A 12,394-nucleotide genomic window follows, 5' to 3' on the forward strand; every position below is an offset into this window, starting at 1 on the left:
TAACCAAGAGCATAATATATCTACTATATCCCTGAATACAGTGTACTTTGCTGACTGTTTTTCTTTGTCAGAAAATAGGGATAGACGTTGAAAGAAGCTGAGAATAAATGTTGAATTTTTTTGGCTTCTTCTCTAATCATGTGCTTTCCACTTTTCCTTACCCTGGCTCATCCCAGGGATTGACGCTCAGTTGCTTTTCTGGTTAGTTTGTGGCTATTTTCTTGCTGTGGTGTTGATGAAGTAATAGATAGAACTCACTAGAAATCTGGTAGTTGGGTGAGAACTTAACCATGCTATTGGCTGCGCTCCAAGCTCTCTTGTTCTTTGGGTTTTTTCCTATGGTTCTCATTCCCATTACTTGTAGTAACCCTGTTGCCATGATGCAGGATTTTCTGCCTTCCAGAGGGTTTTTGGAGGGGAATACTTCGGGGAGAGAGAAAGCTCCTATGCCCAGGGATGGATGAATATTTACCAATCCATCTTCATCATTCTTTTACTGATACTAGCTTAATAGAAACTTTCTATTACTTTTTCAATTAAAGTCTTATCTAAGTAGGTATCTATAGACATCCATACTTTTTAAGTGAGTTAACAGTTATCTGCTTAAGACATCACACCTTACTATTGACTGCTGTTTATCTTGCAACATAAATGAAATAACTTACTAACACATGATCATGTGAAAAATATATAATTTTCTAATTGTATTCACAGTTGCTGCGTTTATTATTTTGGCCTTTTACCCAAATATTTTCAGACTGTGTGAATTCAGTAGTAACTTTCTATTGTACTGTCAACTTGAAATGTCAAAGTGACTTTTCAAATGAACAATTGTAATGCTAATTTTTAAACATTTGTGTATTTGTTATACTTTTCATTTAAGTGTATTATAGATGAAGGCATTCACAGTATTTCAGGGAGATTTCTTACATGGAAATATATTTCAACTTTGTTATTATTTTTTTAATAATGTACTTTGTGGTTTATTAGGAGAAGAATTCCTGGGAATAATAAAAGTAATTTTATTTCTTCAAAATGTTTGGTACAAATTTCACATGAATTTAATTTATTAAAAAACTAACAACTGATGAAGAATAATGTCTAACAGAGCTATTTTTGTCTACTGTCTTTGTAATTTTATAAGAAATTATAGATTGTTTATCCAGTAATATTGCTAATATGGTTTGTTTCATCTTTTAGAAAGGACAGCTGGGTAGACCAATTCTGGATGTGCCATATTGGAATGCAAAACCAGCTCCCATGCCTAACATTGGATCAAAATATGGAAGAAAAGCTACCTGGATAGGTGCAAGTGGGGACCAGACTTTCTTACGAATCGATGAAGCACTAATTAATTCTCATGTGCTTGCTACATCAGAAATTTTTGCCAGTAAACACATAATAGGTAATACCCAAAACAAACAAGATGTCCCCTCCAAAAATCCTGTCTCAATTGATAGTAAATGGTTCATCTTTCCCTATTAGGAGATACAATCTTGTAGTTTTTTGTTTTCTTTCTGTTTGAAGAAATTTCAAAGAAACTTCTAATTGTCTCTCTTTATATTCTGTGTGCTGGAAGAAAGGAATAATTGGGAGATCTAGAAACCAAAGTGTTTATTTATAAGCTAGAGAGGGATGGAAATATGAGCTAAATTGTAGTAGGGTAAAACTTAATTGAAAGGAGGAATTTTTCTATATTGGTTCTTGTTAATAAATGATCGACATTAATTTTTGTGGAAGGTTGCATAAATCAAACTTTTAAGTTTCAATAATACCATAGTATCAATCCATACCTGTATCCATGGTATCCTTAATTATGTAATAGAGTGGTATAGCATAGAAATTAATAGTGTATAGCATAGAAATTAATAGCATGTGTTGTGGATTTAGACAGCTTGAGGTTTTAGTCCTAATTCTGCTCCTTAAATATTTTTAATTACTTAACCTCTTTAAGTCTCAGTTTCTTCATCTTTAAAATGGAGATAATAATGACACTGGGCCTTATAAGTAGTATTTACCTTATAAGTTGGGGAATATAAAAAGGTAATGTATCATTAAGATATGTAAATATTTTTTCTCAAGGCTTGGTACCTGCTTCTATATCAGAACCTCCACCATTTAAATGTCTTTTGATAAATAAAGTGGATGGGAGTTGTAAAACTTTCAACGACTCTGAACAAGAGGATCTGCAAGGATTTGGTGTGTGTCTTGATCCTGTGTATGATGTCATTTGGAGGTAAGCTTCCCTGTTTATAAAATAAGTAAATACATTTTGATCAAATTATGTCCTTGTGGTGGTACTTACAGAATTTACGTATGGACAGACTTTACAAATGAGAACTCTCCTGTGGAACTGTTAACTACACTTCTCTCATAGTCATTCACAGGGCCTCTTACTGTATAGTGTAGTGGTTAAGAGGATGTGGGCTGAGCCAGACTACCTAGGTTTATCCCACCTCCACAATTAGCTTTCATCGTACCCTTGGAGAAGTTACTTTAACTCTGTGTGCCTCACTTTGCTCATTTATAAAATAATTACAGTATTACCTCATAGATCGCTGTGAAGGGGAGCTTAGACCCAGGCACACAGTAGGTGCTATTAGAAGTGTTGGCTGCTGCCATTATATTTAGCAGTTTCACTTTCAGGAGTTCTGTTGTTAATTATTTTTAGTCTATCAGCAATCCTATCTGTATTATAAAGAAGTTATTCTATTTCTTGTTGCCATAAATATCTAATTATTACCAGCTATGTAGAAGGAAGTATACAAAAGACAATACAGAATAAATAAGATAAATGAGCCCTTCAGGAATATGCATAACAAAATTCCCATATTGGTAGAGAAATGTGCAGGTTTAGTAAAACTTTAGAAATTATAAAAAAGTAGAGATGGATACAGGTACACAAGAGACTCAAGAAATTGTATTTGTTTAAAATGTATTATGGTACTTTACATATAAAATGAGTAAAGAAAAGAGTTAATTGTTCTCAGCATTTCTAGTGTTGAATAATAACAGGGGGTATTCCCCTCCATTACCAGAGGGACTCATCATAGGACTTAGTTTCTTTCCCTTCTTGCATTGTTTATTTGGCCTGCCTAGTAATCAGACATTCAGATAAGTTTAAAGGTTGAAGTGTGGTATAGGTGAGAAGAGGGAAAATACTTTTCTCTGTTTTCCTTCTGCCTATGCCTGCTTTCATTTCCATCAGCCATCCAAGTCTTAAGGGGCCTGTTTTCTATCAACCCTGAGGCCTGCATTCAGAGTGAGGGAATTGTAGTGCTTCCCAAGCTGCAGACCAGCTTACTATTTTATTTGGGCATTTTGTTAGAAGTCCTGGAGGCCATAATTGAGTTAAGTAGTGCTTTCAGGCCTCCCTATCAGCATTATACAGTATACATTAGACAACAGGAGACTACAGGTGAGTCGTCTTGTAGCAGTTCTTACGAAGACGTCAGGTAGTAGTAAGAACCAAAATCAGAATGGTCATGATGGGATTGGATGGCGGGGATAGAGAGGTGAATGGTATAGAGATAGAATTGTCCTCAATTATTTACTGATTAGAAGTCAATATACAAGAGAATTAGTTACCAAAGAGTAAGCTCTGGTTTAGACCTATGTTTAAATTGATGTTTTATTTTCTGTAATTCTTATGTGTTTTGTTTTTAAATGAAGTAAATTTTCATCAACAAAATAAACATTGGCAGTATGGAAGTTGTTTCTGGGTACATTCACTCAATTAGCAATGTATTCTCTAATTAGAGACACCAGTAGAACTATGATTCTAACAGTATAATTGGAACCATTTCCCTGGGATCTTGACAGAATTCAGAAGTGGTCTCCAGTTAGTTGATTCGTGCCTTTTCACATACGGTGGTTAACAATGGGACACATGATCTCAAATGCCTTGCCAGGTCCTGATCGTTTACTCTCTTGTTCCAAAACAGATTAAAAGATGAAGGACAGTCTTCTCTTGTGTTTCAGTGAAACGGCTGGAAGGTGTTTTTCTTTAATCAGGATCAGAGTTTCATTTCATTATCCTGACTCCTGGCTGCTTTGTGTCCTTTGTGTTTTTCAGGAGGGTGCGTGTATTTTACAGCTATAGTAGACATTGCACATTCAGTATTAGCTTACTTTGACTTTCCTTCCAGCCTGACTCTGCTTCCTTTTGTATTCTTTCCAATTTTAGTATATGTGCTGCCGAAGCGAGCACTCCTTTTATATTCTTAACAGCAGACTTCTCCTGAATGATTAGAAACTTAGCATCTAGAAAATGTTGATAAATGTTAAGAACAGCAATTTTATTTCCCACTTCAAAATTTATACAAATAACACATGAGTATGTGTTGTTATTTTTGAAAAAACAAAGCAAAAATACAGAAAAATAATGTGTGGTCCTTGTTCAAATCTTTTTCTTCCCCATACCAACTCCTATTAATCTGTGGGTCACAAGGGTCCAGTTTGGTTTATATTGTTTGATACCTTTTAAAAAGTGTGTAGTTTATATATATATATATATATATATATATATATATATATATATATATATATGTATATGTATATAAATAAGAATATATTTATTTTAAAAGTTAGATTTTTTTACTAAACAATAAGTTGTAAATCTTTCCAGGCTGGTACTTAAAAAACTGTATAGAATTCTGTAGTCTGGATGTACCAAGATATACTTAACTGTTTCCCTATTGGTGAACATTTTAGATTGTTTAATGTTTTGGTATTACCTTCGATGCTACAGTGCACACAGACATATATACACACAGTTTAGTATCCATGTGAGCGTATTTCTGTAAGATAGCTTTCAAGTAGTGCAATTGCTGAGTCAAAACACAGAATCATAAAATTTGATATACGAGGTCAATTAAGTTCGCGAACTCATCCTAGAAAAAGTGCTTACACACCACATTGCTGAATATCACTACGGTCACCTTCGAAATACTCCCCTTGGGAAGTTATGTACTGACGCCAGCACTTGTCCACCCTTCAAAGCAGTTTGGGAACTCTTTTTCTGGGATGGCCGTCAGAGCTGTCATCGTATTACCCTTGATGTCCTGAATGTCATCAATATGTCTTCCTTTCAACATTTCCTTTATCTTCAGGTAAAGAAAAAAGTCATTGGGGGCCAGATCAGGTGAATAGGGAGGGTGTTCCAATACAGTTATTTGTTTACTGGTTAAAAACTCCCTCACAGACAGTGCCGTGTGAGCTGGTGCATTGTCATGATGCAAGAGCCATGAATTGTTGGTGAAAAGTTCAGGTTGTCTAACTTTCATGCAGCCTTTTCAGCATTTCCAAATAGTAAACTTGGTTAACTGTATGTCCATTTGATACAAATTCATAATGAATAATCCCTCTGATATCAAAAAAGGTTAGCCACGTTGTTGCAACAAGTTCGCGAACTTAATTGTCAGACCTCACCCACTGTTGGTGGGAATGCAGATTGGTGCAGTTACTATGGAAAGCAGTGTGGAGGTTCCTCAAAAAATTAAGATTAGAGTTACCATATGACCCAGCTATCCCTCTCGGTATTTATCAAAAAAATCTGAAAGTATTTATCCGTAAAGATATATGTGTTCCAATGTTCATTGCAGCTTTATTTACGGTGGCCAAGACATGGAAACAACAAACGTGTCCTTCGATAGATGATTGGATAAAGAAGGTGTTGTACATATACACAATAGAATACTATTCTACCATAATAGAAGATAAAACAGTGCTATTTGTAACAACAGGGATATACAGTTGACAATTTTTAGTTTATAGGTGTGTCTAAAATTATGGTGTTGAAATGAGATCACCTAGGAAGAGAATTTAGGTTGAGATGAGAGTCCTGGACCAAGCCCAGAGACCTTCGAAAATAGATGGGAGAGGAAGAACTAGTTAGGAGACTAGCAGGAGCAGACAGTGAAGTATGAGAAAAAGCCAGGAAGGTGTGCCGACAAGAAGCAAGGACAGGAGTGGGTGGAGGAGAAGAGAAGGCATGCTCAGTGGTGGTGAACACTGTTGAGGGCTTGACTACATAGGCAACAAAAAAAAATCCCGTTATATTTGGATACTTAGAAGTCATTTGCACCTTTGAGAAGAACAATGCCATTAAACTGTTACATTTACAAACTAGATTGGTGCGGTTTGAAGAGTGAATGGGGATTAACATTTCTGGCAAGGTGAACCAAACACTTTGAAGGACCCTATGTTATTTATGTTGTGTTTAAGTGTATATTTTATACATTGCTTGGTACTCAACCAAGATATCACTGATATAATTCTGCCCCTGTCCCCCACCTCAAAGAAACGCAGTGTAAAAGTAAAAGTCTCAAGCTCCCTGAGGTGACCCTTGAGCACTTAGTAGTCAGCACTATCAGCACAGGATTTTGCTGAGGGCAAATGCTGTTATTAGCACTGCAATTTGGAAAGCAAGCACTGTGCCAGCTGCAAGGTAAGGAGATGGAAACTGATCTTGGGACTCTCAGATTAAGCTTCTGCCCTCAGAATGATGCTAAAATGGAATCAGATAGGTAATACCCCTTTATCTCCAGCAGAAGGCAAGTGTAAATAATCTTTAGAGAAAATTCCTGTCATTTAGACCCACAGATTTTTAATCAGTTAAGATTAAATGAAAGAAAAAGATTAAATGAAAGAAAAGCTCAAAGTCTAAGATTGCTAAACACATAAGGAATATCACTGTCAGTGAAATTCAACAAAGAACAGGCAACAAGATGAATTTTAGATCTTGTAGCTGTCAGAAACAGAATGTAAATTAACTATGTATGAAATGTTTAAAAAATAAAGAAGGAATCTCCAAACTAAGCAAACAAGACAAAATGAGACTCAAAATGATGAGATATATTTTAAAAACAACCAAGGAAAATTCTCATAAATGAAGGATAATTTTTTAAATAAATGCATGGGTAGATCGGGAGATTTGAGCAGGTGGAAAAATATATGTAAAGAAATTACTCAGAATGCACAGAAAGATAACAGTATAAAAATATGGAAGTTAAGATATTTAAAGAATATAATGAGAAGATCTAGTAGACATCTAAGAAGGAAATATTGGAGATTAGAAAAAAAAGAGAAGAAGCAATATTTGAAGAGATAATGCCTAAGAATTTTCCATACCCAAAAAGAGATTTGAAGTCACAGATATTAGAAATTACATATTTTCATTATCTATAATCAAGATAAGACTGTAGTAAAATTATAGAATACTAAAGACCAAGAGAAAAATCTTAAAAGTAACTACAGAGAAAACAATGATCACCTACAAAAGAACAACAGATTAATAGAACTTCTCAAAACCAATAATATTAATGCTAATTATAGCAGCTACTTTAAATAATTTATTCAGGGGGTGGCCAGTTAGCTCAGTTGGTTAGAGCACGGTGCTCTAGTCCACTCATATAAGTCGAATAGTACAGTATTTGTTTTTTTGTGACTAGCTTATTTCACTCAGTGTAATACCCTCAAGGTTCATCCCCATTGTAGCCTGTGACAGGAATTGCTTCCTTTTGAAAGCTGAATAGTATTCTATTGTATGTTTCTACTACATTTTGTTCATCCATTCATCCTTCCATGGATGCTTGGGTTGCTTCCACCTCTTGGCTATTATGAGCAATACTGCTATGAATGTGGGTGTGCAAATATATCTTTGAGATTCTGCTTTCAGTTGTTTTGGGTATAAACCCAGAAATAGGATTGCTAGATTTAAATGCTTTTGTATTTAGTGAATTTGGATCATCAGACTCCATTGATTGAGAAGGTCATCCTTTCTAACCTAATCTGAGATGCCAGCTACATCTTACATGAATCAATTTTCAATTGGACCAATGTTCTCTATAGACATGGTGGCTGTGAAAATGAGGACTTTCTCTTCCTTCCCATATACTTATGAGTTAGGAGCTTTGTATAAAATCATCTACAGCAGCATTTTTTATAATGGAAAATTGAGTGGTTTTCATATGTTTTGCTATCAATAAAAGAATGGACAAATAGTTGTGATAATTTCACATGAGCTAATACTCTGCAAATGAGAATGAATTAACTTCCAGCCACATGCCACAGTATAAAATGCATTTTAAGAATATTCTGTTGTTTGAAGAAAGCAAGGCATGGAAGAATACATAAAGTGTGTATCCTGTCCACATACAATTAAAAACATGAAACTTAAGTAATATACTATTTTGGTACAAACGTGAAAAATCATAAAGAAAGCCAAAGAGTAATAGTTTTTAAAATTCAAGATAATTGTGACTTTTGAAAAAAAAAAGGAAAAAATTGAGTAGGAAGAGACACAGAGGATACTTAAAAGATAATGGTAACATTCTTTTTACTAGTGCATATTGTGTCTTTATTTTCCATACCTTGTTTTGAAAATATTTTGTTAACTATTCTTTTGTGTGTACTTAATATTCTCAAATGTAACTTTTCCAAAAAAAATTCAAAGAATAAAAGAGGTAAAGAAGTGGAAACAGCTTTTCGAGAATCTTGTTATGAAAGAGATAAAAGGAATGAGATTATGGCAGGAGGGCATTGTGGGTTCCTTATAGTGTTATTGAAGCTTTACTGTTTGTCAGGCTGAACGTCAGTATACATTCTATTTGTGCTTCCTTGCTAAGATCAGCATTCCGTGTCTCAGCATTCCGTGTCTTTTGCCCACTTTTAGTATTGGATTGATTTTCTTTTATTGGCTTGTAAGAGCTCTTATACATTGTGGATATTGTTGTTTTGATTCATATGTATGTTTCACATATTTTCTTTGGACCTGTCCTTTGTCTTTAAACTTTATAAATGGAGTTGTTGTTATACAGAATCTTCATATCTCTATGTATACATGAGATTGTTAAATGTATTATGATCTATATTACTATTTTGTTTAAATTATTATACTTATAACTGACATAAATTATTCATATGGTTAGTTCAGACATGGAAAATAATGCGCTACATTTTGTCCTGTTTAAGCTGGCTGTATTGAAATTATTTTTAATGAAACTGCATGTTCAGGTGCTGTCATTACTCTCTTCCTTGAAAGGTTTCGACCAAATACTAGAGAACTGTGGTGTTACAATGCAGTAGTTGCTGATGCCAGACTTCCTTCTGCAACAGACATGCAGTCCAGATGCAGCATTCTAAGTCCTGAACTTGCATTACCAACAGGATCAAGGGCTCTCACCACCCGATCTCATGCAGCTTTGCACATTCTAGGTAGTGTTGTTATTTGATGATTACATAATTCTAGCTAATTTTCATAAATGTGTGCTAAATATTCTCTTAAGACTATTTAGATCTAATATTATTCTGTCATGTTTGTTAAACAATAATATGCTAGGTGCAAAATAAGTTAAACTCTTAAGAGATTTATCCTACAGAAAATAATACATCAGACTTAAACCAACACTGAAACATTCATATATGCCCTGAATATAATTTTCCTAATAGGTAGATCTTTTAAAAAAATCACATTTTTGCTTAACTTTACTATATAAAGTTTAGAGATGTAAATTGAATATTCAAATGTATAATTATACATTTAATTTATGTATGTCATTTTAAAATAAATTCTGTAAAATATTGTATGAATTTTATACATATTAATATATAAATATATATTATATATACTATATATATTTATACATATTAATTATCTCTCTTTTTACATGACACAGTTTTCCACAGCATATCAACTTCACTTCTATTTAATTAATTTGATATATGGCATTTTTTCAGTATCTATGTTGCTGGAAATTTTATACTAATTCACATAACTACTTATTGCTTTAAAAAATTATCCTTAAAATGATTCAATTATGTTTATGTATAATTTCTAATTATGAAATCATATTCCTAAGCATAATTACTAGATCATAACTATAATTAGTGCTTCTTTTTTCACAAATTTTATCTGGTAACCATTGTAAACATCCAGAACTAGCATTGATTAAAGTTGTCTTAGGCTATTGCGTCTTCCTCAAATAGTACTTTAAGAATCAAACTAAACTATTCAGGGAGTTTCGTAAAAGGAAGAACTTTGTAGGGACTCAAAGATTAAGTGATTCCAACTCTTCAGAGATACAGTTTTGTGAAAAATATTGTCATATAGTATATGTTTCAATATGATAAATACCCAGATAAATTCCCAGACAGAGGAAAGTGTTTATTGGTTGTATGTGTCCATGAAACGTTTCAAGCTCAGAATACATTTGTGTTGAGGACACTCTTTATTAATCCCTACAGCATCCCATGTCGTCAATATTAGGGGAAATTTTAATGTCAAGGAATTGAGTTCTTGTTTGTTTGTTTTCAGGTTGTCTTGATACTTTGGCAACTATGCAGGATTTAAAAATGGGTGTTGCAAATACAGAGGAAGAGACTCAAGCAGTAATGAAGGTTTATTCCAAAGAAGATTATAGTGTGGTGAATAGGTTTGAAAGTATGTATGCTTATATTTAGGAAATACTGTCTTCTAACTGAAATGAATATTTTAAAACATAAATTACCTTTTTTTTTTTTTAAAGGTCATGGAGGGGGCTGGGGCTACTCTGCTCATTCAGTAGAAGCTATACGTTTTAGTGCTGACACTGATATTTTACTTGGTGGTCTTGGTCTGTTTGGAGGTAGAGGAGAATATACTGCTAAAATTAAGGTAAGCAGCTCTGTGACACTGTTGCCCTTTTTGTTTGAAAATGTTGGTTTTGACTTAGTTTATTTTATATAATGCTTGCTTTCAAACAGGACGAGGAAACATTGCTAAAATCTAATAAATGCAATAATACTGTCACTAACTCATTGAAAACTCAAAGTTAAGTATGAAGGGTGCAAATGAATAGAAAATAATTTTTCAATAATTTTTGACTGAGAGACTTTTTCAGTTGATCTCAGTCCTTTGTGCTGAACTCCTAGTGGCCTAGGAACAGCAGTATCTTGTTATGTGTCTAGTTGCTTGTAGCCTAAAAATGTAGGAGGCACACTGTTTTGACGGAGGGACATTTTAATGCAGCTTTTAAAGATTTTAGCATTTTAAATACCAAATACTGTGCAAACAGACATGATCATCCCAGAAGTGGGGACCAGGGATGAAGTGAGAGATAGAATGTAGGGGATGGATTCCATTTGGTAGACAAGCTGAAAATAATCAAAAGTCGTAAGTTTACTGTACCGAGTCATCTCAGCAAGGGCCAACAATTATTCTCAGTGAAGGTTATGTTTATCCATTGAAAATTTACTAATAGCTTGAATGTTCTCCTCCTCAAATTGTCTGATTTTGCTCTTAAAGTAGAACGGAAAACTATAGTTGGTGCCTTAATTTTAATAGCAGGCTTCATAAAGTATCCTCAACTAAATGCTCTCTGTTCAGGAAGTATTTTCTTAGTTCTTTCAGTAATATCTGAAAATTACATTAGTATGTGAAACTCCCTTACAGTTAGGGATTCTGAGGACACTACTCATAGAGGCTCAACCAGACTGACAAGCGTAAAAAATGTTTGCTTATTTTGGTTACAATTAGATTACATGTGCTACAAAAGTTCAGAGAATAGAGAGAATAGAGAGAACATAGAAATGAAGAAAGTAAAAAATTAAAGTCCATGGAGTTACATAGAGAGTAGGGGTGGAATAATAAAGGACACCTGTAATGTATGTATGTTGTAGTTAAGAAAAATAGTAATTTTAGTTTTGGCTCACCGCAGAGCACTTGCTCTGAAATGGTTATTTTAGGATGTTTTGATTCAAAGTCAAGATAGAGAAGCAAACTCAGTGATTTGTGCAGTTCTGGTTGGCAATATCTAAGCTCGTCAGGAGAATAATTTTGTTCCTGGCCCCGAGAGGTTTCTGTTTTATAATATTGAACATCATAATGGGCCTTATCTCCAGTAGTTGTGATAGAGAATTATAAAGGCCTTCCTTAGATGTTGTTCTCATATTGGCCCTATTTTTCTTTTTTAAGTCTTAAATTCTGCTTTACTCTTCTCGTTCCCTTGAAGGGATTTTATCATTCTATTTAGTTATTCAACAGGTGTCTTTGTTTTTCTTTCTTCAACTCATTAAGGTATGCATTTTATTTCTAGTAGTAAGCCTCTTCTTTATTTTTTGTTTTGTTTTGTTTTCGTATTTCTGGTTGTTTCTCTCTTTTCTTTGTAGATTTGTTTTCTTCTGCCCTGGCCATTCAGTGTTGGAATTCTTCTAGGATGAGCTCTAGGCTTCCTTCTTCGCTCTCTATTTTCTCCTAGGCATTCTCTTTTAAGTCCAAAGTTTCAGCATTCCATTATGCCTAAATTTATATCTCCAGCTCAGACTTTTTCTTTGAACCATTTCCGTGTAAATGTTTTAAAGTCATACCAGTTGTCAGTCTTTATATCACAACTGAATTCATGCTCTTACCCCAGGA

The 12,394-nt window shown here is 34.0% G+C and overlaps 1 protein-coding gene across 6 annotated transcripts in view; it reads left to right on the forward strand.

Annotated features, from left to right (window-relative positions):
- MYCBP2 (MYC binding protein 2) overlaps positions 1-12,394 on the forward strand; it is a 251,054-nt gene that overhangs the window by 95,328 nt on the left and 143,332 nt on the right. For all 6 annotated transcript variants that reach the window (XM_081045566.1, XM_081045567.1, XM_081045571.1 and 3 more), the window contains 5 exons: positions 1,201-1,405; positions 2,083-2,236; positions 9,044-9,216; positions 10,316-10,441; positions 10,527-10,654. In XM_081045566.1, coding sequence (XP_080901692.1) covers positions 1,201-1,405; positions 2,083-2,236; positions 9,044-9,216; positions 10,316-10,441; positions 10,527-10,654 — 786 coding nt within the window. The remainder of the gene's footprint in view (positions 1-1,200; positions 1,406-2,082; positions 2,237-9,043; positions 9,217-10,315; positions 10,442-10,526; positions 10,655-12,394) is intronic.

Source organism: Rhinolophus hipposideros (genome assembly GCF_964194185.1).
Source record: "Rhinolophus hipposideros genome assembly, chromosome: 4".
Taxonomy (NCBI): domain Eukaryota; kingdom Metazoa; phylum Chordata; class Mammalia; order Chiroptera; family Rhinolophidae; genus Rhinolophus; species Rhinolophus hipposideros.